The sequence below is a fragment of the Mixophyes fleayi genome, chromosome 6 (genome assembly GCF_038048845.1).
Source record: "Mixophyes fleayi isolate aMixFle1 chromosome 6, aMixFle1.hap1, whole genome shotgun sequence".
In the NCBI taxonomy this organism is placed as follows: Eukaryota; Metazoa; Chordata; class Amphibia; order Anura; family Limnodynastidae; genus Mixophyes; species Mixophyes fleayi.
This window is the reverse complement of record NC_134407.1, coordinates 223537641-223564114: the sequence shown is the minus strand read 5'-3', so window position 1 is coordinate 223564114 and position 26474 is coordinate 223537641. Positions and strand designations below refer to the sequence as shown.

The following is a 26474-nucleotide window of genomic DNA, read 5'->3' as shown; positions in this document are numbered from 1 at the left end:
GGATTAGCATATTGTCTGTGCTTCTTATCTAGAGACTTTAGTGAGCCGTGTTCGGCAGCGGGTTCCAAAGTACATGAGGCAGGGCAGTTACTCTTAGCCAGCCCCAGAAGATAAGGGCCTCAAATCCCCACAGTCAAGAAGGCAGATTTGCCCCCGATACCCAGTATCGTGGGATCCAAAGTAGACCTAAAATCCGGGTCTATTCGTTCAATGAGAGACTTCGAACCAGGACCGCCTCGGAACTATGGTTTTTGAGGGCCAATGGCTGCGAAGAGAGGCATTCTGACACTATTAGATCAAAAAGCTATGTTTTTATACGGAATTAGTAGGCTACAGTGTTCTGTGCTATGACAAGGGTGTGAAGGTTGCTGTGAAGAATCTAATCTCACTCTTACTACTAATGCTCTCCTCCTCTATAACCTACAGTAGCAGATGCTGCCTTGATAGATTCTATAGTTGTGTCCTTTGGTTCACCAGATATATTACACAGGTATGTGTGAAAGGGATATATGGGTTTGTGGCTCTCCATTTACTGTTAGTACAACCAGTTGTTTGGTTTGTGTTACTGCTGTCATTTGGTAAAATGCATAAAAAAACCGAAGAAAAAGTGGATCAGAAAAGAAAAGGTAAACAAAAAACTAGTCCACAACCAACATGTTGAACTATTTTTTTTTATTTCAATTACTTTTTTTGTTTCTCACTCTAAATGAGACCCCAAATTGTTTACAGCATTTGGAATCCAGCGATTATTTTTCTCCCTTATGAATCCGCTCATGTTTGACAAGTGATAACTTATATCGGTAACATTTCCCACATTCAGAGCATGCATATGTTTTTTCTCTGCTGTGAATTCTCTGATGTTTAGCAAGTGATGACTTCTTTGTAAAATCCTTCCCACATTCTGGACATGTGCATTTTTCGCATGTGTGAACTCGTTGGTGTTTGACCAACTTCCTTTTCTCTGCAAACTGCACTCCACATATAGAACACTGAAATGGTCTCTCTCCTGTGTGAGTTCTTTGATGTATGATAAGCGTTGATTTTTCTCTAAAATCTTTCCCACATTCAGTGCAGGTGTGCTTCTTTATTCCAGTATGAGTTATTCGATGTCTGCCTAATGTCCCTCTCTCAGCAAAGCATTTTCCACATTCGGAACATTGGAATGGTTTCTCTCCCGTGTGAGTTCTCTGATGGCTGACTAAATATCCCTTCTCGGCAAATCGTTTTCCACATTCAGAACATTCAAATGGTTTCTCTCCTGTGTGAGCTCTCTGATGGCTGACGAACCTCCATTTCTCAAAAAACTGTTTCCCGCATTCGGAACAGCTAAATGATTCTTCTGCTGTATGAGTAATCTGATGGCTGACTAGCCTCCATTTCTCAGTAAACCGTTTACCACAATCGGAACAAGGAAATGTTTTTTCTAATGAGTGACTTGCTTGATGTTTCACCAAAACCCTTTTCTCAGCAAACCGTTTTCCACATTCGGAACATTGAAACGGCTTCTCTCCCGTGTGAGATCTTTGATGTACTACAAGTTGGGAATTGGTGAGAAAATATTTCCCACACTCAGAACATTCAAAGGGTTTCTGTCCTGTGTGAGTAACTTGATGGGCGACAAGTTGGGCTTTCCTCAAAAAATATTTCCCACACTCAGAACATTGTGGTATTTTCTTCCTAGAGTTAGCTCTCCAATATTTAGTAAGATTTGAGATATCACCAAAAGTTTTCTTTTGTTCATAACCTACGTATGGTCTCTGTACAATATGACCGCTAGTATGTCCGGGATGAGATGAGCCAAAACGCAGTTGCAAAAACACAACATTTTCCAACTTTCCGTCCATAAGTTGATGTTGGGCAAGATTCGATGTAGCAGCTACACATTTCTGATTATTAGATATTTTATTTATATTACTTACTGTGGCTGATGTTTGGTGAATCATTTCAACAGGTTCATTCAATTTAATATGTTTTGTTACTAAAGAATTGTTCTGTTTAATTTGATTCTCAATATAATTTGATGCAAATGTGTAATCTGTTGTTGTACTAGTATCGCTGACAATGAGTTTTTCTCCCTCACACAAGACTGATTCCTCCTTAATATGAGACATATATGGACTATTGTCTGTGGGTGTATAAATATCACTGTCTGTGAGGTTTCCTCCATCACATGAGGCTGATTCCTCCTTAATATGAGTAGATGTATATTGTGTATGATCTGTGGGTGTATAAATATCAGTGTCTGTGAGGTTTCCTCCATCACATGAGACTGATTCCTCCTTAATATCAGTAGATGTATATTGTGTATGATCTGTGGGTGTATAAATATCAGTGTCTGTGAGGTTTCCTCCATCACATGAGACTGATTCCTCCTTAATATCAGTAGATGTATATTGTGTATGATCTGTGGGTGTATAAATGTCAGTGTCTGTGAGGTTTCCTCCGTCACATGAGACTGATTCCTCCTTAATATTAAAAGATGTATATTGTATATGATCTGTGGGTTTATAAATATCGATGTCTGTGACATCTCCTTCACCCGATACTGGTTCCTCCTTAATATGATCGGATGTATACTGTGTATGATCTCTTAGTGCATAAATGTCAGTGTCTGCGAGATCTTCATCACATGAGACTGACTCCTCCTTAATATGAGATATATATTGTGTATAATCTGTAGGTGTATAACTATTGTTGTCTGTGATATCTCCATCACATGAGACTGGTTCTACTTTAATATCAGTAGATGTATATTGCGTATGATCTGTGGGTGTGTAAACGGGGGTGGCTTTCAGGTTTCCTCTCTCACCTAAACCCAACTCCTTAGTCTTACGCGTTACCGATTTCTTCAAATCATCTTGGTTATTACACGTTTTAAAGCATTTGGAATGTTGGCAATTTCCGATAACACTTTTATTCATGTCTCCACAATCTAAAGGCGAGAACCTGGTGTGGGACACATTTTTATCCAGAGAGACACCTGCAAAACATAAAACAATTTTGTTATATTTTCTTTCAGAGGATGCTCTAGTTTCTCTCCAGAATGCAAAACTCTTTCTCATTTTTCCTTCAAAGTGAGTGTATCAAACATCACCAACATTTATATATTGATCAGCCATGTCTGGCTAAGGGGACTGTACAGACTATCAGCAAATCCATGCCATATGTTATGGTCTTAAATTAAGTCTGCCATGCCCAAATTACATCATACCCTATCCACAATGATGTCCCATAATATATATATATACACACACACACACACACACACACACACACACACACAATGAGTAGAGATTATAACAGGTCAATCAGACAGGAGCGCTCCGAGGGGAGGTAGAGGGATTATGGGGCAAATAAGTGAAAAAATGGTAACTGTACTAAATATATATTATAGAATTGTATGAACTTGTGCCTGACAGTTCACATAATATTATAGATAAGATCATCCTTGTATAAGTTATACAGATGTTGGTAGTTGATGTTTAGCTGAGCCTACCATTTTAATCCTTATTTTCAGGGGCCAATAAATTAGTGTGTATTATAACCAAACTGCATGACAATTGTCAACACCACGTATAGGCAATGTTTTGGGGATGTTTGTCTTCCATAAATTTTGAAACAGAGCAGTTTGGATAGTCTAACACTAAGGGCTAGATTTACTAAGCTGCGGGTTTGAAAAAGTGGGGATGTTGCCTATAGCAACCAATCAGATTCTAGCTTTCATTTATTTAGTACCTTCTACAAAATGATAGCTAGAATCTGATTGGTTGCTATAGGCAACATCCCCACTTTTTCAAACCCGCAGCTTAGTAAATCTAGCCCTAAATGTTTCCCTATTTTGTTAATCCCTACACTTAAATACAGGGATCAGCATGACTCAGGATTGTGACTTGCACGTGTATATGTAAGATAAGTCTCTTAGAAGGCAAATCTTTGTGTGTCCCGTAGCAGTGGTGCAAGTTTCAGAGTTTTTGATAATGACGTAGTAGGAATATCTATATGCTAGATTTAACGTCCCTTGGATCAAACACTTCATATCTCATGTGGCAGAGGGCTACTCGCCCATGGGGCTCATATTTTAGGAGCATTTATCAGGGCACTATGTAGAGATCACATTTCTGTAGTATCATCATCAGTTATTTATATAGCGCCACTAATTCCGCAGCGCTGTACAGAGAACTCATTCACTTCAGTCCCTGCCCCATTGAAGCTTACAGTCTAAATTCCCTAATATAGAGACACACACACACAGACACACACACAGAGACACACACAGAGACACACACAGAGACACACAGACAAGGGTCAATTTAGATAGCAGCCAATTAACCTACTAATATGTTTTTGTAGTGTGGGAGGAAACCCACGCAAACACGGGGACAACATACAAACTCCACACAGATAAGGCCATGGTCGTGAATCGAACTCATGATCCAAGTGCTGTGAGGTAGAAGTGCTAACCATTTAGCCACTGTGCTGCCTTACAGTAGAGATGCGTCAATGAATTCACACCACCTGCAAGCAGTAGCTTCTACTTCAATGCTATAGAAAATAATGTGTCATACAGTAGTGTTTTTTAACTTGATGAGAATACCTCTAGTGCACCCAGTGTCCTCTCCACTAATCAATATATTCTACCACCCCCAACTTGAAGTCTTAGATGTGTGTAGAAGACTATGTAAAAAGCAAAGCTGTGCAAGTCTATTACTAATGTTGATGGAGGCTATCTTCAGAGCTCACTATGCAGTACAGTTCCATTATTTGCTTTCTCTTCCCAATAATCAATATATTTCCTCGGAGGGTTCTCCTATCACTCTTGTTGATGTGTAATAATCCACTCACAATACAATAGCTTTAGTAAGTGGCCTAAGGGCATGAGATATGTGCGGTGTCATTGAGGACAATGTATGACATAATTGGGGTCAGGGCTAGGTCTGGAAAGGTACAAAAAAAAGATCACAGAAATCAGGAAGACACAATGTCATAAGTTTTCTCATAGCCTGCACACAGTGATAGTTTTAGGCTATGTCTAGTATATACATATACACAGCATATACATTCAGTCAGAACATTTATGAGGTGAGTGACTGACCTTCTGTACACCCATAAATGGGGGTAAATAACAAAGCAGAGTTAGGCCATTCTGTCAGTGTCCCAAAAGAGAGAGAGGGGGATTTAAGGAACCTTTCACAATGGGCACTTAGCCTTCACCTAAAGAGAATTACAGGAGCAGCACAGGAGAAGTCTTGAAGGTGGTAATAAGGAATACAGAATGCTGACAGTTCAGAGAGTGTCAGGGAGGGATGAAAAAAAAATTACTTTCTTTGAAAATAATGCCATTGAATCTACGCCAATCCCTGAAATAATGTCTTGTGCCGAGTCTTGCTGTGCCATCACCGGCAACCATTACATTTCCAACAAGGTATTAAGTTATACGTCACCAAAAGGACATGTTTTTGTTTTGTGTTTTAAGTTATAACCGTGTAAAGGTAGCCACAAATCTTTTGCAAGTAACAGTTTTAAAAAATCTCCAACCCCTCCCAATCTCAGCATTTGCCCAAGAAAGATTGCAGAGGGCTCAGATGGTCGGCAATCTGCCTCCTCACGACGGTTTAGATCAGGCTTGTCCAACCCGCAGCCCGCATGCGGCCCAGCATGCCTATAAACGTGGCCCAGCAGGAGTTTTGGTTGTGGCAAGGGGGCAACGCTGTTGACGAAAAAAAAAAAAATCCTGCAAAAAAAGAAGAAAAGAAAATACTTACCTTGCGGTCACGAGATCACGTCAGCTGACGCTCCGGCCCCCTCCCTGGTCTCCTCCTCCGTGCGGTCGCTCGCAGTGAATGTCGGGCGTGACGTCATCACGCCCAACATCCATTGCGGAGCGCAGCACAGAAGAGTCACCCGCGCAAACTATCAGTAGTAGTGAAACGGAGAAAACAAGAGAAGAGGATCGGAGAACAAGCTGATTAAAAGGTAAGTTAAGGGGGAATTTTTATTATTATTTCAAGGGACAAAGACCAGTGCATAAAAATCACCTGGTCCTGGAGCATCACGGACCTTATCTCCCTGTCTTAATGGCTGCTGTGTTGAAGCCCTTCATAAAATGTTGTAACAATATCACTTGATGTTTGACAGCAGCCATTAGCATGTCATTGAAGCACTGAGCAACAACAAGGGAGCATTAGCATTGTTTTCTATGTTTTTTTTTGGATGATCAGCGATCGTTAGTGTTAGTGTATTTTATGTGCGGCTCAAACCAACTCGTTGTCTTCCAATGTGGCCCAGGGAAGCTAAAAGGTTGGACACCCCTGGTTTAGATGGTCGGCCATCTGCCTCCTCCCGAAGGTTCAGATGGTCGGCCATCTGCCTCCTCCCGAAGGTTCAGATGGTCGGCCATCTGCCTCCTCACGAAGGTTCAGATGGTCGGCCATCTGCCTCCTCACGAAGGTTCAGATGGTCGGCCATCTGCCTCCTCACGAAGGTTCAGGTGGTCGGCCATCTGCCTCCTCCCGAAGGTTCAGGTGGTCGGCCATCTGCCTCCTCACGAAGGTTCAGGTGGTCGGCAATCTGTCTCCTCACGAAGGTTCACATGGTCTGTCTCCTCACTTCCCTATATTTTTCTCTATATCCATAATACTGGACATAGAATAAACAGCAATCAGCAACACTTGATGGGAGCATACAGGTGGATCGTGATATGAGTGCATTAATTAACAGTGTCAGGGGAAAAAAAACCAAAAAAAAAACCACAAAACCGTAGATCTACCGACTACAAATTTGGAATGAGCAGCTGGTTACATTAAAGCTGGTTGATGAGAACGCCACAGAGTTCTGTTTGATTTGTAATGTTGTGGGCGCATCTTCCTGGCATGGCTTGCGTGCAATCATTCGCTTAGAAGGCGATGTCATTGCTTTTTCATGGCATGGAGAGATCATCTTAGCATTTCCTAGCTGTAGGTTGGGTGAGCAAAGGTTTGGTTACCAATAAACTGGTGTCAATCATCCTTATGTCATGGACTTCTAGAATAGCTCATCACACAGGCCTCCCTGTTCTACACACAACTTTAGTTAATGAATGGTTAGGGACTAAGAGTTTTGGTTGCAAAACGTTTTTTCAAATTAGCAAACACATTGGTCCCAAGCAATCGCCCTCTTTATAATTTTGTTAATCTGTCTCTGATCTTCTCTTACCAGATGATGTGAAGGTCTGGTGGTTCTCCATCATCACGTCCTTGTACAGACCCTTGTGTCCTTCTAAATACTCCCCCTCCTGCATGGAGAAATAGACAGTGACATCATCCACCTTATAGGAACCTGACACACACAATGGTCATCACCCAGACACATCCCCTGGTGTTACTGTATAATGTCCCATTCCCAGCAGTCACCTCTCCAGTCAGCAGCTGAATGATCTTGTTGGTGAGTTCCAGGATCTTCTGGTCATTGTCTCTCTCATGTATCAGTGAGGGAGGTGGAGGCACCGTGATGGGGCTCTGGGTCCTGCCAAGTACCTCATGCTCACCAGACTTCTTCACAACAATATAATCCTGCATATAGAGAGACACTAATAGATATCAAGGTGCAGAGCGATAGACACCTTTCGGACATATCTCTTTCTTGACAGAAGTATGGTACTTCCACTCACTGGATCCTTTCCCTTCAATAATGCATAAAACTTCCCTATATCAATGAGTTTCTTTCTAAACCAAAACATCTTCTATGTTCAGATCTAATAATAAGTGTTTCCACAGTATCCTGCATTTTAATATGACACAGTGCTATTCCCAGAATCCCTCACCTCCCCAGTCATGTCCCTGTTTTATTACTAGAGATAAGTGTTGTCACTGTGATATTCCCAGAATCCCTCACCTCTCCAGTCATGTCCCTGTTTTATTACTAGAGATAAGTGATGTCACTGTGATATTCCCAGAATCCCTCACCTCTCCAGTCAGCAAACAGATGATCTCCAGGGTGAGATTTATTATCATTTCAGTCATCTTGTTCCTGTATTTTTCCATCCTCAGTATTGTTTTTATCCTAAAGGTAAATGTTTCTATATTACTGCTAGAGCATCTATAATAATATAGGTACAATAATATTTTATAATGCAGATTAGTTATTACATTGTTGTGTATATATTACAGTATATTATGTATATTAGTGATATAATATATAGTATAATATAATACGGATCATTTATTACATTGCTGTGTGTATATATTACAGTATATGATGTATATTAGTGATATCATATATAGTATAATATAATACAGATCAGTTATTACATTGCTGTGTGTATATAGTACAGTATATGATGTATGTTAGTGATATAATATAGATCAGTTATTACATTTGTGTGTATATATTACACTATATAATGTATAGTATAATACAGATCAGTTATTACACTGCAGTGTATATTACAGTATATTAGTGATATAATATATAGTATAATATAATACAGAGCAGTTATTACATTGTTGTGTATATATTTCAGTATATGATGTATATTAATGATATAATATATAGTATAATACAGAACAGTTCTTACACTGCAGTGTGTATATATTAAAGTATATGATGTATATTAGTGATACAATATATAGTATAATATAATACAGAGCAGTTATTACACTGCAGTGTGTATAATTACAGTATATGATGTATATTAATGATATAATATATAGTATAATATAATACAGATCAGTTATTACACTGCAGTGTGTATATATTACAGTATATGATGTATATTAGTGATACAATATATAGTATAATATAATACAGAGCAGTTATTACACTGCAGTGTGTATAATTACAGTATATGATGTATATTAGTGGTATAATATATAGTATAATATAATACAGAGCAGTTATTACACTGCAGTGTGTATATATTACAGTATATGATGTATATTAATGATATAATATATAGTATAATATAATACAGAGCAGTTATTACACTGCAGTGTGTATATATTACAGTATATGATGTATATTAGTGATATAATATATAGTATAATATAATACAGAGCAGTTATTACACTGCAGTGTGTATAATTACAGTATATGATGTATATTAATGATATAATATATAGTATAATATAATACAGAGCAGTTATTACACTGCAGTGTGTATAATTACAGTATATGATGTATATTAATGATATAATATATAGTATAATATAATACAGAACAGTTATTACACTGCAGTGTGTATATATTACATTATATGATGTATATTAGTGATATAATATATAGTATAATATAATACAGAGCAGTTATTACACTGCAGTGTGTATAATTACAGTATATGATGTATATTAATGATATAATATATAGTATAATATAATACAGAACAGTTATTACACTGCAGTGTGTATATATTACAGTATATGATGTATATTAGTGATATAATATATAGTATAATATAATACAGAACAGTTATTACACTGCAGTGTGTATATATTACAGTATATGATGTATATTAGTGATATAATATATAGTATAATATAATACAGAACAGTTATTACACTGCAGTGTGTATATATTACAGTATATGATGTATATTAGTGGTATAATATATAGTATAATACAGAGCAGTTATTACACTGCAGTGTGTATAATTACAGTATATGATGTATATTAGTGATATAAGATGTATAATAATAACATATATAACAGCTATCTTACCTGCTCCAACCATAGTTCCAGCACTGACTGACCCGGAAGTATCTCTCTTTTTATGGGCGTTTAAACTGAGTATCATACTGCAGGGGGAGAAATTTGTTTTATATTTCTGTCCTCCGTTGAGGAGATATGGACCACAAGAAAATGGCCGCCGCTGTGTATCCTCTCACATGGGGAACAGGAAGACATAGTTCCAGTGCTGGCAGCATCTGTCCTTCATCTACCACCTGATATACAGTAATTATACCTGTGCTCAGTGTCCTCCATCACACAGGGCTCTCCTCCATATAGTGTGTACAGCAGGGAGACAGCTCCAGTGCTGGTATCATCTGTCCTTCATTTACCACCTGATATACAGTAATTATACCTGTGCTCAGTGTCCTCCATCACACAGGGCTCTCCTCCATATAGTGTGTGTCTAGTTATGGGCTTGTTACCATGTGATATAAGTTATTTATTCATGTGTACAATGTAGTGTGTGTGTATGTTACTGTCCTCCACCTTACATCTCTGTCATACTTGTTGGATGTCCCCTCTGGGAGATCCCAAAGTCAAGGTGAAAATTGCATTATTCAGGCTCCACCCTCTTGACTAGATGGAGTGACCTGATCTGTGAGGCTGCCATACGCTCCTATGAGTCCAGGGAGAGTCCCCGTCTTTGTGCTATAAGTATCCACCACTCTCCAGTAATACTCACAGGTGTTCCCCTACCTCCCAACTGGCCCAGATTAACCAGAACTTGGTCCTGATTTTGGGACAATTGGGAAAAATGCTCCCCTGAATGATGCCCTTTCAATGCAGCGCGTACCAGCTGCAGGACATGCCTTCGGGGGGACATGGTACGCCATCTTATCTTGATAACACACTGTCCTTATTCAGACTTTCTTGAAGGTGGGAGGTATGTGTTTCTCTATTATATAGACATTGCCTTCCCTCTAGTGTTTACAACATCTGGGTCTAGGTCTTGTGTATATACAAGATATATTTTTATTAGTCTTTGAGACTGCAAAGTTTTTTTTAAGTGTGTGTTTAGATTTATTTGTCATATTTAGAGTTAAAAAGGAGATGAAAAGGAAGGAATCACTCTACCTGGAAACACTGCTAGAGAAGGATAACATGAAACACGCTCATGTGAGTTCCTGTTACCCTCCATCCACTGCCTGGAGTCTCCCTAATGAACTGCATACCTCCCAACAGTTCCCATTCAGGCAGGATAGTCCCAATTTTAGGACAATGTCTTGCTGTCCTGACTACAGACACCTTAGTCCAGCAGATCGGAAAGGGGGAGGTACAACTCATTCCCTGCTGCTCAGCGCCTGGCAATTAAATTTTCTTTTGATGGGTAATGGTCTTCATATTATTATTATTATTATCATTTATTTGTTAGGCGCCACAAGGTTTCCGCAGCGCCGTACATAATACAAACAGGAGACCATACAGGGTGACATAGTACACAGCAATAAACACAAAGTACCAATACTTCAGAACTCCGGGCAGACATATGAGTGAAGATGGAGTAGAAGAACAGGTATGGAGACAGGAGGGGAGAGGGGCCCTGCTCATACGAGCTCACATCCTAAGGGAGGGTGGACAAACAGGTACAGGAGGGAGCCATTAAAGTAAGGGAGAGAAGGGTGGGGCTGGTGGAGAGAGGGGAGAACAAGAGAAGGATGTTTGCGAAGGTGCAACGAGGTAAGGGTTAAGTGGATTGTTGGTAGGCTTTGAGGAACAGGCACTAGGCTTCATAAGCACTAGGCCTGTCCCTGCGGTGGCCACACCTCCGTTGAGATATGACCACGCCCCTTTGTAGAGCTCCAAAGTGGAGACGTATGGCTATCACACCCCCTCTCTTTGATAATTTTGTGTTTTTGACCACTCTCATGCATCCCTCTGTCACTCAGGTTTAGCAGCCTCCATGTTTACAACCATTCTTCCTCTGCCCTGTACTGTTTATCCCATTCCTCTGCTATCCTCCCTCTACTATCACACGTGCACGAGAGGGTCACAGCAGGTCATGTCACGTCCCCCATGGGTGTGCCCAGCATGTCCGAATCACTCCCTCCAGGTCTAGAATTGCCTACCACGGAGCATGTAGTTATCACTACATGCTCCGTGGTAGGTGATTGCTCTTCCCAGCCATTCTCTCAACACAATTGTAAAATCAACTGACTTAGATGTATTGCACAGGACTGGGCTATAGAACAAAGGAAGGGTTAATGGCAACAGAAAGCAATTATCACAACAAAATGACAAAAGAAGGTAAAAGCAAAATGAGGAACGACAACGCAAATATCAAATGCAACATAAAATGTGACATTTCCTCTCCAGCTCTACGCACAAATCTCTCTTATTCAGTCACCCCAAATTAGGTATCAGCACCAGTCATTAGGCTTAGAAATATTTACTCACCTTTACATACAACATGTTAAGATGACCTGAAATTGACACTGTACCCAAGTGAGCTCACCTTTCTCTTTCTGCTGACAGTTGGTGCCCTTTAGTCATATTGTCGCTAAAGAGGCACATACCTCTTTATCTCTATGCCGGAACCTTGGTTGTGTTACATTAGCACTTATTGAATTCTAGCGAAAACACATGTCAAATGTTTGTTACAATTTTCACCGGTGTTCTGAGCCCATTTGAGCTCACTGTGGGCTTCCACAACACATTAACTGGCATTGAATGCGTTTGGATAGAACAAGGTGAGTTTCAAAAACCGCAACACAAATGGAATGCTTCCGCAGCATGTCCATAACACCAGCAAGTACGTGCCTTTAATGTGGAAATGTCCATATAAATTAATAAGATAGCATTAGGTATCCTGGGTGATTTCAACATACCCATTGATAATCCACCTTTCAAAGCTGCTTCCAAAATACTCTCTCTAACCTCACTCGACAGCTCCCAGTGGATTGAATCATCTACTCATCAGGATGGCCATTGCCTTGATCTTCTTTTTTCTAGACTATGCTGAGTTTCTGATTTCCTTAACACACCTTCCCCCTCTCGGATCATCACCTTATCAGCTACACGCTCATCCCCACTGCTCTAACCTCTCTGCTGTCAAACTCCACTAGGCCTACTCATACCCGCAGATATCTTAACTCTATTAATCTTCAACAGTTTTCCACCTCTCTCCAACACCTTCTCTCCCCAATCTCTAAATTCTCCTCCCCTGAGACTACAGTACCTCATTTTCACCCAACCGTAGCAACTGGCCTTGATTAAGTGGCTTGATTAAGCTGTACATTGGCTCAGCTCTTAGCCCAAGCTCCCACTTTCCTTATTCTCACAAATATAATGCTTTGGTTATTTCTAAATACTGTTGGAAAACGTCACAGCAGCTCTGAGAATCGACTTAATACCGAAAAACAAGGCTGTTTTAGGATGTACAGAACAACCTTCTCTGTCCAGTTGTGGGACCCACAGAGCTCAACGGGCATTGCTGTTTCAGCATCTGTTCATCTACTCACTGAGCTCAGTTGTGATTGTTGTTATCATCTCTATTTGGCTGCTAGACCCTCTGTATCCAACTGTCAGCATCCTCCTGGATCACGTCGTGTCAGAATGGCAGAAACTGCTTACTCCATTAACCCCAGCCAGGGGGCGGTAAAGTATCCTCCAAGTGCTCCCCTCTACTGAGGAGGAGCGAAGTGAAGAGAGTGAGCATGGAGAGAGAGTTAGGTGGAAGGCTGGTAGGCTTTGAGGAAGAGATGAGTTTTGAGTGCCTGTTTGAAGGAGCACAGGTTAGGGGACAAATGGATGGAGCGTGGGAGGTCATTCCAGTGCAGGGGGGCAGCTCGGGAGAAGTCTTGAATTCTGGAGTGGGATGAGGTGATCAGAGTGGAGGAGAGGCGACGGTCATTGGCCGATCGCATACTTCCCTCTTTGATTTGTCTCCTGCACCCACTACACTCACCAGCCTACATAAAAAAAAATAAACCTCACACCCACAAATCCTCCCCGCATGTCCTTTATTCTCCACTGCATGCCTACCTCTAACTCACCTCTTCAACCTGTCTCTCTACAAAGACACATTTTCATCTCTCGATCAAGCCTCTCTCTCCAACTACCACCCTATTTCTCTCCTCCACCTTTGCCACCAGACTACTTGAGTGATTAGTGTACAAACGCCTGTCTCACTTTCTCTCCTCTAATTCCATTCTAGACTCTCTGCAATCAGACTTCCACCCCCAACATTCCACTGAAACTGCTCTCACAATAGTGACCAATGATCTACTTACTGCAAAATCTGAGGGTCATTTTTCCATGTTCAATTGGACCTCTTTGCTGCTTTTGATACTGTTGATCACCCTCTTCTCTTACACACCCTTCACTTGATTGGCCTTCTTGACACAGTTCTTTCCTGGTTCACTTCCTACCTATCGAACTGCTCCTTTAGTGTTTCTACCTCTGGTACATCCTCCCCTCCACTCCCACCATCTGTTGGGGTCCCACAAGGCTCTGTTCTTGGCCCCTTACTTTTTTCATTGTACACCTCTTCTCTTGGGGCACTAATTTGCCCTCCAGTACCACCTCTAGGCTGATGACACCCAAATCTATATCTCTTTCCCTGACCTCTTTCCTTCTGTACTAATTGTGTAACCAAATGTCTTTCTGCTATTTCCACATGGATGTCCCAACGCTGCCTAAAGAGTCACCACCTGCCATCATATCTTCCTCACTATCAATAACGCCACAATTTTCTCAGTCTCCCAAGCCCGCTATCTTGGTGTCACGCTTGACTCCGCCCTCTGCTTTATTCCTCACATCCAGACTCTCTCCCAGTTCTGTAGACTCTACCTTAAAAACATTGCCAGAATACGCCCTTTTCTTACTCAACATGCTACCAAAACTCTTATCTATTCTCTCATCATCTCCTATCTTGACTATTGCAACCTCCTGCTATCTGGCATTCCTGACACCCATATATCCACACTTCAATCCATCCTAAATGCTGCTGCAAGACTGATCTTCCTCTCTCACTGCTCCACATCTGCTCTTTTTTAGAGGTAACCTTATCCCTGATAACAATATTCACACTAATGCACCCTCACAACTATACCAATTTCCACTCTGAGACACATTTACTCCTCTTGTTTCAGCTGTGCCCCCTTCCACTTAGAATGTAAGCTCTTTAATGAGTAGGATCCTTCATCCCTTTGTTTTCATGTCTGCTTTTTTATTTAATTTTTTTTGTCTACCTTGTATGTCCCTGTTTTATTTATGTACTGTTTTCCCTACTGTTCGGCGCTGCGGAGCATTGTGGCGCCTTAAAAATCAAAGTTAATAATTATAAGTGGCTCCATCGGCTCTTCATACTACACGTCGACTTCGATGTCAGCCATGGCACACTAAAGTAAGACGAAATCTACAAAAACTTTCCCATAAAGCAGAACGTCACTGGGGTAAATGTCGTACCTCTTCACATATACTTCTATTTACCAGTCCTATCGAAATGCTCTGGACACTGCAAAACAAACATACTTCCAATCTCTCATCTATGATCAGGCTTCTAACCCCAATCACGTTTTTAACACATTTAAATCTCTTCTCAGTCCTCCCACCCCAAACCCTCCCACTACCATCAGTGCCCAGGATCTTGCTTCGTACTTCAAGGACAAGATTGATAAGATCAGACTAAAAATGGTATCCTCTTCCTCGACAAGCAATCAGCTCAATTCCTTCCCAGTACCCTCTGACACTTACTATTTATTTCATCCCACAAATAAGAAGTATCTACTCTCTTCTTATTTTCCTACTCTACCTCCTGTCCTCTTGATTCTGTTCCCTCATAAATTGGTAGATCCCTGTCTCCTGTGCTCATTCCACTTCTAACTAAAATCTGTAATCTCTTGCTCTCTACTGGTATCTTCCCGTCATTATACAAGCATACAGTGATTACTCCTATTCTGGAAAAAAAAAATTCTGACCAAAACTCTCCCTCAAATTATCATCCCATCTCTCAGCTCCCGTGCTCCTCCAAGCTTCTAGAGAGACTTGCCTAGACTCGGTTCGCACGCTTCCTTTCCACAAACAGCCTATTGGATCCTCTTCAGTCTGGCTTTCGTTCACTTCACAGAGACTGCGTTGACTAAGGTTGTCAATGATTTGATCACTGCTAAAACTAAAGGGCATTACTCTTTTCTAATTCTCCTGGATCTCTGCTGCATTTGACATGGTTGACCACTGTCTTCTCATACAAACAATACAATTCTTGGTCTTCAAGACATTGTCCTATCCTGGTTCTCATCCTACCTTTCTAATCGCTCTTTAAGTTTTAATTTCTCTGGATCCACCTCTGCTCCACTTTCTTTATCAGTTGGAGTACCACAAGGCTCAGTCCTAGGTCCTCTGCTGTTCTCTATCTACTCCACTTCTCTTGAAAAACTAATAAGCTCCTTTGGATTTCAGTATCATCTTTATGCGGATGATACCCAAATATTTCTATCCTCTCCTGTTCTCTCGACATTTGTGTTGTCCCATGTTACTGAATGTCTTTCTGCCATTTCATCTTGGATGTCCTCAGCCCAACCCAAACTCAATCTTTTTAAAACAGAGTTAATAATATTCCCACCCACCAACAGAAGTTATCCACCTGACATTTTTAATTCTGTTGTCAACATGACCTTCAACCCCACCCCCTCAAGCTCGCTGCCTAGGCGTGATCCTTGACTCAGAACTATCCTTTGTATCCCACATCGAATCTATATCTAAATCTTGTTACATACATCTAAAAAACATTTCCAGAATTCGCACATATCTTACACAAAACAGTGTAAAAACCTTAATTCATGCATTCATCATCTCCCGCATTGACTATTGACATTCCCTCCTTACTGGTCTTCCCCTAAACAGACTCAAACCCCATGATCTATTTTGCACGCAGAAGCCAGATTGATTTTCTTTGCAAATCGTTATTCCTCTATTGAATCACTCTGTATGTCTCTACACTGGTTGCCTGTTTTTTACCGATTCCAATATAAAAAATACTTTTACTAATCTACAAGGCCATCAACAAAGCTGCACCAACATACATCTCCTCTCTTGTCTCAAAATATGTCCTATCTTGACAACTCCGTTCTGCACAAGATCTGCGTCTATCATCCACACTCATTACATCCTCCCATTCCCATTTACAGGACTTCTTTCGAGCTGCACCCAATCTATGGAATTCCCTCCCTCACAAATTAAGACTTTCTTCTGGTTTACAAACCTTTAAGGGTTCTCTGAAAACCCACCTCTTCAGACAAGCTTAGAATATTCCTCAATCATCTTCTTAACCTCACTACTTACCCTATAACGAACTGTTACACAATTCACACAAGACAACAACCCTCTGACAAGCATTCCTGTGTGACTGGATCATATAGCATACTAATCCCTTTTCTTTTGTTTTGGGGGTTTTACCTTTGCAGCCTGGCTGGACTGAAATGTAATATGTAGACTTAACCTCATGTATCCAACTCCCATTGTCCCATAGATTGTAAGCTTGTGAGCAGGGCCCTCTCACCTCTTTGTCTGTTTTACTCAGTATTGTTTTATTACTGTGTTTACTCCCAATTGCAAAGCCCTACGGAATTTGCTGACGCTATAAAAATAAATGTTGAGGCTGATCATAGCATTGGATGCCTTTGATAAGTTATCCGGCTCACAACCAGTAACAGTACTTATAAAATGGATTAGAGTGCTACTATCTGTAATGAACCAACTCTCCTGTCAGCACAATACATAATTAATATTCTTTATTTCTCCCGATCCTTTCTCTTTCTATAAGTTATTGGTTAAGTGTATGGGCAGCACTGTGGCTTAGTGGTTAGCACTTTTGCCTCACAGCACTGTGGTCATGGGTTGATTCCCGACCATGTGTGTGGAGTTTGTATGTTCTCCCCGTGTTGGCGTGGCTTTCCTCCAGGTGCTCTGGTTTCCTCCCACACTCCAAAGACATACTAGTAGGTTAATTGGCTGCTATCAAAATTTACCCTAGTGTATCTCTCTCTCTGTCTGTGTGTGTGTTAGGGAATTTAGACTGTGAGCTCCAATGGGACAGGGACTGATGTGAGTTCTCTGCGGAATTAGTGGCGCTATATAAATAGCTGATGTGATTATATATATATATATATATATATATATATATGTGTATATATATATATATATATATATATATATATATAATGTATATATAAAGTTCAGTGTTCAAGTAAAAGGTTATTATGTAGTTAGGTAGATGAAATATATGCAGTTGCTGGAAAAGTGTCAAATTTAGGGTCATATTATCAAATCAATCATTCAGAAATTATATGAATGCCTAAATAAAAAAGTAATTATATTTTTACACGTCCTCTTCTTGCACGATTATATCTACTAATTTCAAATAACTGCTTCAAAAAAAAATAAAAGTTGCCTCCTGTATGTAGATATAAGATAAAATTGAGTGTTGTTATTTGGTGAGTTTCTTTTGTTTCAGATATTAGTTGAATGAAACACATGATTAAATGTTGTTTTTATAAAACAATTGCTTAATTTTTGAAAACCATTGTAATATTATTAAACAAAGTAACTGCTTTCGCAAGATCAGGTTGGCAGTATCTCTCAGCAGGCCCCTGACCTGTTCGCCAGACAGTGAGAGAGCAGCCTCACAACCTTTTACTTACTCCATACAGGTGAAACTTCTGATTAGCCAGCAACTGGCTAGCTGTTTGGAAGAATCGTAATGAATCTAATGAATGGAGCCTTCCCTTCTATCTTCATTCATAACCCCAGGGACGCTTTGACCGACTTACTGAATCCGGACTTCTGTTTGGAAACCTTCTTTCCAAATACACACTCTCCCTGGGGTTTTAAAACACATACGACAGAAACCTGGGGCACATGTATCTCCCATTAACAACTTCCCCAGTGCTTCTGTTACACTGACATAAATGTCAGACTATCCCAGACTGATGTGGGAATTTTGGGGGGGAGCATTATTTCACATTTTGAAAAAATAAACACTTTTTTACATGGACCGTATAATCAGACAATGGGTAAATTATACGCATATGTTAGCCCTGCATGAACATGGAGCTGAATGCATTTTGAGTGTGAACAAATCCATTGCTAAAAAAATTCAATCAACATTTATTGGTGATAAATTCTAATTAATACTGGTCAGAATAGAGAGGAGATATACTTTTCTAGATGGGTTCATTTTGGGATGTTTTCTTGTGTTCTGGCATCTTAGAGCCTCTGCACAGGTAGTGTGTCCCCATGTTTGCTGGACCCTTTTTTTTTTTACCAGGCACTGATGACAAATTTAAGCCCTGGGCATGGGTTAGCCGCAGTTCTGCATGGAACAATCCTACATTATCTCCCAATGTTTGAGAAGAAAATAAAATATGTTATTGGTGATTTTAGGGGACCTCATCTGGACAAAATATATAATGTTAATATTTTGTCCTCAAGGAGGGTTGTTTAGTGCTGATTGTCATAGAGGCCTAACTTTCCTCCATCAGTCCCCTCCCTTTCCACGTGGAACTATGTCGTTAACTGTTGGGGAGTTGTAACACTGGAAATGCTTCCATCAGTCTACCGTGTTGTCAAAGTTCTGGCTCAAAACGTTCCTGCCAAGAGGAGCAACATAGGCGGAGATCAACCTCTGATTGGGAGCAGAGGCTGCTTACCGGTACGTTGAGCCTTTGCCTCGCAGACTGAACATCGCCTTTGGATGGATATTCAGTTGCTTATCCAGGCAAGTGTGAGTGAAGCAAATGTCACATTATTCATTACACAGTTTTAAGGCAAACAGGATACCATTTTCTTATAACACCTCTCAAAAGAGCTGCAAATCAACAACACAAGCTAAGGCTGATTTTTTCACTAGAAAGAAGAAAAGAGAGGGAATCTAGCCTCAAAACCATCCTAGAACCTCCAAGTCTACCAGTCCTGACCCTGAAGATTAAAAGCAAATACCCTCAAGTTAACTTCACAAACTATCAGACCTCATGAAATAAACGTTCCAGACTGGACTCAAAGCTGGGTTGGCGAACTGAAAGCCAACAGTGCCTCAATAGGCATTCCTACCGATCAGCTGGAGCAAAAAAAGGCAAAATCTGCAATTCTTAAACAACAGTTGACCACGAGTGGCACTGATCTTTGAACAAATATAGAGCCATTAAAAAATCAGGTCTATCAAAGAGATCAACGACTAAAAATATTCAGATAAGAAACATTCCTGATATTGTGTAACTTGCTCCACTCTTCCTGAGTCACTTGATCGCTCTCTATGATCCTGCATTGAAGTTACTGGTTTATCACACTCACTGGACATTGCGCTTTAAGCCAACAGCAATTTAACCGCTTCAACATACAGTGGTGTGCCAACACTACTATATGGCAAAAGAAAAAATCATAGCAGCAGTGAGCCCTTGAGTAGTGTACTAATAGAAAGCATGATCCGGCTGCTCATGTAAAACTACCTTCTGTCCCCATTCACAATATTGTCTGCAAGCAAACTTCAGCTTCAATAAATAATCCCCTCCCCCGCCCTGTTCTGGCAGCTGCCCAGTTTCAGGATAACCAGCTGCTTAAGTAAAGCCTGGCTGGATTTTTTTTAACAAGGAGCCAAAACTCCCTGCAAACATAATTTTGCATTTAATCTGCGAAACATAATTAGTGGGTCCCAGAGGAGACATAAAAACATAAAGTTTAGTTCAGCTACGCATATATTGTTTCTGCTATCAAACAAAGATTTTACAGCTTTAAAGTTTATACATAATCTGATTAGTAAAATATCTAATTAAATTACAGTATTGCTATGGACATTGCAGATAACACAATACTCCAGCAATGTAAGTGTTACGTTTTTTTCTCAACAAGCAATTCTACAAAGAACCACTTGATGGCAGCAATACTCTATTTTTGATGTATTCTTATCTACAATATAACCCTTATACAGTATTATCATGACTAACTCACCTATAACTGTTGCCTCTTCATTTTGTTTCCACCTTACTGCTAACAAATGTTCTGGAGAGGCCTTGGATGCTTAGAAATATGGGTCACTTTTTGGACAAGCAACAACGCACCAAACTATTTAAACACAACACCCAAGCATCAAAAGGGTTAATTTCACCTCCGCCTGCAATTTGGTAAAACACCACGTGAGGGCAGTAAGTCTGCAGTTGAAATTTTTATACCTACAACTCAGCAGTCACTATGCATTATCACTACTACTTATTCCTTTACAAGTGCTCTCACTTTGTTTTCATTACTGATATTATTGTAAGGACAAAAGGGAATGGAAAGTCAAGAAAGAACGTACAGATGAAGCGGTCAAACCAGAGATGGTTACATACATATAGTTTACTATCTCAATAAATACCAACAAAAATAACACACAAAATATTGCAATAAACAATTAAAAACATAAATCTAAAAAACACTGGGACTAAAACTGTATGGATAAAGACACAGAAAAATATCTGTATATGGACTAGAATGGTGTAACTGTCCTCATGAACCCGATAAACAGTCCATATATACAGAAATAGTCACAATGTAATCCTCCCAAGATATTCAATGTAAATAGGCCAAATAAGCTGGATGATAGATACTTGATGAAATTCCACGTCTGGATACTCTCGAACTGTCAGAGGACTTCATAAAGAAATTAATTGACTCACTCACTTAGATGCACACTGCAATTCCAACATTGCAAAACATTGTACCCTAACTATACATGAAATTTGGGCCACTAATTTAATAAAATAATTTTGCCCCTATAAGATAATTAATAATCATTTTTGCCTCTCTAAACAATAGATCATAATTGCCCTCATAAGTAAAACTTGTATTGTGCCTCCTGTTATGTTAAGAATGGCCAGCATGCTGTGGAAGCTATCTAGCCAATCAGAAGCAGGTATAAAAAATGGAGCGACTCTGACTAAACTCGCCGGTGGGATAAGTGTTTTAAAAATCGACACAAATCGCCGGAGATTGGATTTTGGACTCTCAAAATCGCAGTTTAATTCATATGGTGAATTAAATCTCTAGCCATCTGCAGCAATTTCAAATCAATGGGAAAAATCACACTTTGATACATTTACCCCTTGGTGCCTCCTTGCTGATTTATAAAGTCTACCATTGTTCTGTTGTCTGAGAAAGTTCTTAGCTACTTCCCTTTCAGGTGAGAATGAAAGTGTTGAACTGCCTTCTATATTTATCTAATTTCCAAGATGTTTACATGAAGGTTTCTCACATTTTGTAACCACTTGTCCTTGAAGGTGAGCTCCCCAACCTGTGAGACAGGCATCTGTTGTTAAAATTACCCACTATGGTTGCAGAAGTGATATTCCTTTCATTGTTAACTTTGAGCAGAGCCGCCACCTGAGCGACTGTCTGGTGGTTTTTGACGGGGTAACGACCTGGTCCAGAGAAGTCCTTCTGTAATTCCATTTACTTATAAGTTCCAACCGGAGATCTTGGATATGCCATCTTGCTCATGGATTTGAGCATCCCCACCAATCTCAGACCTTTCTGGGACTTGCCTCTGAGTCTACAGCTGACGTGCTAGGAACTGGATACATCTTTCCTCTCTTCTATTTGGTGTCTATAATGGACCTCCAGGGAATGAATCTGTTGTGATGGATTAAGACAACTTTTCACCTTGTTCACAAACCAGCCATACTGATCCAGAAACTGTATTACTTGAGCAGTCTTGCAATCAATATTGCATTCTAAATTCCGAACAACAAGAATGGCGCCCAGATAAGACCATATCTTGACCCCTCCCTTCCTCAGTTCCACTATATGTGTGACTTTGTAAATGTCCTTGGAGATGTCGCCACCCCTGAGAAACCTTCTGAGTTCAACAGCCACAGGGATAGGACAACAGGCATCCTGAAGATCTATGGATCTATGTCCCCGTTAGCTATAGACATGAGGATGGAATTCACAGACTTCATGAGTAAATGTCTGACATGGACAATCTTGTTGAACCTTTTCAAGTGCAGGACTGTGTGATTCCTGATGCCTTTCTGACCAAGAAGTGCCTAGAGTAAAACCAGTGCCTTCTTGATCTACCAGAGATTGCATGAGACTCCAGTTTGCAGACTGTTTTGTAGAGCTACTAATTCTGCCTTACAGATGAACCTCTGGACTGGACAAAGGTTTGCTTTGGGGTACTGATGAAACTTTATTATATACCCATTTTTACAATATTCAACAATGAATGCTCAATGATGGTGTGGGTCTGCATGCTGTGAAATTGTCTCCTACTGGTATCAATGGGAGCTAATCTCGGTAATAGACATTGCCAAGTCCTCTGACTTGACCTCCATCCCTTGTTTTTGAATGCAGTAGTGACTGGCATATTTTGTCATATTGTCTCCCTGGCATGAAACTCCTCACATCCCTGAAGTGCTGATGATATGAAGAAGGATATCTAGATCCTTTATCTTGCGGAAAGTAGTTAGTCCTAGCAACAGAGGACCTCTGTATAACTGTGTCCAACTTATTTCCAAAATGTAGGGATCCTGCAAAGGTAAGACAGTAAGGCTATTTTTTTAAATGAGTGTCTGCTGCCCAAAGCTGTTAAGGCCATTGTCCTTGGAGAGAAAGCAATGGTATCCAGAGATGCTTCCCACAAAAAATTCCACGCCTTTCTGCATAATCTCAATGCTTTTCAACATGTGCTGTCTACTAGCTGTCACTCACCGGACTGTGAGTGCTTCTTCCCGGACATTTAGGAACCGTGGCTGTCCTCCATCCTGAGGGACTGCGCATGCGCAGCCCTTTCTATACCTCCAGTGTATGTTCCTTTAACTTAATTGGCAGATCAGGCAACCTCCCTATATTAAGCACCTGTGGTCATCACCACATTGCCTGATCTTGGAGTCTCATTCCCCATGAGTCTCTGAAGGTGTTCCTGTGTTTCCTCGTTTATTCAGCCCAGCTGATTCCTGTGGTTTCCAAACCACTTCTACCTCTGTGGTTTCCAAACCACTTCTACTACTGTGGTTCCCATACCACTTCTACCATCTACTGTATCATCGTGACTGTGAGCTGATTCCTATCCGCTGCCTCCGTGCACTACAGTCTTCTAACCACTTCAACTCTACCTTGTATCATTGGGACTGTTAGCTGATGCCTATCCGCTGCCTCCGTGCACTACAGTCTTTCATTCACATCCACTCACCTGTTCATGATTGTGACTGCCAGCTGATTCCTATCCGCTGCCTCCGTGCACTACAGGCTTCAACCTGCAACTCGTCTGTGTTTCATCATCGTGACTGTTTGGCTGATTCCTATCCGCTGCCTCCGTGCACTACAGTCTTCAACCTGCAACTCGTCTGTGTTTCATCATCGTGACTGCTAGCTGATTCCTATCCGCTGCCTCCGTGCACTACAGTCTTCAACCTGCAACCCGTCTGTGTTTCATCGTGACTGTTTAGCTGATTCCTATCCGCTGCCTCTGTGCGCTTCAGTCTTCAGTCCTTGTCAACTCTCCCGTGTTTCCTTGAGTCTGCTGCCACTATTGCTACCCGCTACTCTCCGTGATCAACTGTTCCAGTTCAACTCTGCTCTGGTGTCCCATCGTTACTGCACCTGCTGGTTGCTATTGGCTACCTCCGTGTTCCCGCAGAGACCCGCTGCTGTTACTTCTCAGCGCTGAGCATCTCATCATCTGCTATTTCCTGTTCCGTGATCACCCTGCTACCAGAGTACCATATTACCACCTATACTGCTCTGGTAAGCCTATCACCTGGTGATCCCTGGGTAAAGACTCCTAGTGCCCGTGACAGTAAGATCAGGCCATGACAGATCCAGATACGGAACCTACCGCTAAAGAGATGCTGCAGCATCTGGTCAGCCGTGTGGAGCAACAGGATGCTCGCCAACAGCTGTTACTTCAATGTTACCAATCATTAACCTCCCAAGGAACATCTGGACAGACTGTTACAGCTAATATTGAAGCTCCTGTGCTTTCCTCCGTTTCCCCAGTGCCATCCCAGGTGTCTACAGCTCCTACGCTTCACCTGCCTACTCCGTCAAAATATGACGGGGACCCCAAAACTTGTAGAGGTTTCCTTAACCAATGTTCAGTCCATTTTGAACTCCAACCTCAAAATTTTTCTACCCATCGTTCCAGAGTGGCCTATCTTATCTCATTGTTTTCGGGACAAGCCCTGGCTTGGGCCTCCCCCCTGTGGGAGAGAAACGATCCAATTCTACAAGATAGTGCCAAATTCATTTCCACGTTCCGAAGTGTGTTCGATGAACCAGGTCGTGTGACCTCCGCTGCTTCCAGCATTCTTCGTTTGCGACAAGGCTCCCATACAGTAGGACAGTATGTCATTCAATTTAGGATCTTAGCCTCTGAACTTCAGTGGAACACTGAAGCATTAGTTGCCGCCTTCTGGCAGGGGCTCTCCGATAAAATTAAAGATGCACTGAGTACCCAAGAGCTTCCTTCGTCACTAGAAGATTTGATCTCTCTTTGCCATCGTGTAGATATGAGATTTCGTGAAAGAGAGTCTGAGAAAACAACAGCTGTCAAAGCACCTCTTCGTTTAAACCCTCAATTTCGTCCAGCTCCATCCTCTGTGATTCCCATGGAGATAGGACGTTCCAAATTATCTTCAGAGGAAAGGAAACGAAGAGTAAAGAATAGACTCTGTATCTATTGTGCTGATTCCACGCATATGCTCAGCTCTTGCCCTAAGAGATCGGGAAATGCCAGGCCCTAACTAGTTCTGGAGAGGTGAAGTTAGGGTCCCTGGAGTCCTCTCCATTGTCTATGAAATCTAAAGTCTGCGCTTTTGATGTTACGATTTCCTTTGCTACCAAATCCTTTGAGTCACAGGCATTGATTGATTCCGGAGCAGCAGGAAATTTCATTTCTAAATCACTAGTGAATCAATGGTCCCTACCAGTGATCACTTTAAAAACACCCATTACTGTGACGGCTATAGATGGATCACGCCTCATCAATGGTCTCATCACCCAGAGTACGTCTCCAGTAACCCTTCAGATTGGTGTACTACACCATGAAGAAATTTTGTTTTTAATTCTTCCAGTTACGACAAGTCCGATTGTCTTAGGCCTTCCATGGCTTCAGTGTCACTCTCCCCAGATTGACTGGCGCACCCCTCAAGTTACGTCTTGGGGGTCTGAATGTCACCATCGTTGTCTCTCTCAAGTTATTCCTCTTAAAGTACAGCGATCTTCCATCTCATCTTCCTCCCCGGGACTCCCTCCTCAGTATGCTTCATTTGCCGATGTGTTTGATAAAGCTCAGTCTGAACGTCTTCCTCCTCATCGTTCTTGGGATTGTCCGATCGACCTTCTACCTGGCAAGACTCCTCCCAGGGGTCGGGTCTATCCTCTCTCGTTACCTGAAACTCAAGCCACATCTGAGTACATACAGGAGAATCTCCAGCGTGGGTTCATTCGACCTTCCACCTCTCCCGCTGGAGCTGGGTTCTTCTTCGTCAAAAAGAAGGATGGATCATTACGCCCTTGTATAGATTTTCGTGGACTCAACGCCATTACTATCAAGAATCGGTATCCCATTCCGCTGATCACTGAGCTATTTGATCGCATCAGGGGAGCTCGGATATTTACTAAGTTGGATCTTCGTGGTGCTTACAATTTAATTAGAATCCGTTCCGGTGACGAATGGAAGACCGCGTTTAACACCAGAGATGGGCATTACGAATATTTAGTAATGCCCTTCGGGCTGTGTAATGCCCCCGCTGTTTTCCAGGGTTTCATCAATGAGATCTTTCGGGACTTATTATATGTAT

General features: G+C 41.1%; 1 protein-coding gene across 2 annotated transcripts in view; it reads right to left on the bottom strand.

The window, feature by feature from the left end:
- Window positions 1–657: 657 nt before the first annotated feature.
- Window positions 658–26474, bottom strand: part of LOC142160080 (uncharacterized) — a 205309-nt gene continuing 179492 nt past the window's right edge. The window contains exons 1-5 of one of the 2 annotated variants that reach the window (XM_075214995.1): window positions 9691–9749; window positions 7941–8037; window positions 7389–7547; window positions 7192–7270; window positions 658–2980 (exon numbers count right to left, since the gene is read on the bottom strand). In XM_075214995.1, the coding sequence (XP_075071096.1) occupies window positions 747–2980; window positions 7192–7270; window positions 7389–7547; window positions 7941–8018 (2550 nt within the window). In that variant the 5' untranslated portion in view covers window positions 8019–8037; window positions 9691–9749 and the 3' untranslated portion in view covers window positions 658–746. Of the gene's footprint in view, window positions 2981–7191; window positions 7271–7388; window positions 7548–7940; window positions 8038–9690; window positions 9750–26474 lie in introns of those variants that run through there. The other variant, XM_075214996.1, reaches the window with a different exon arrangement.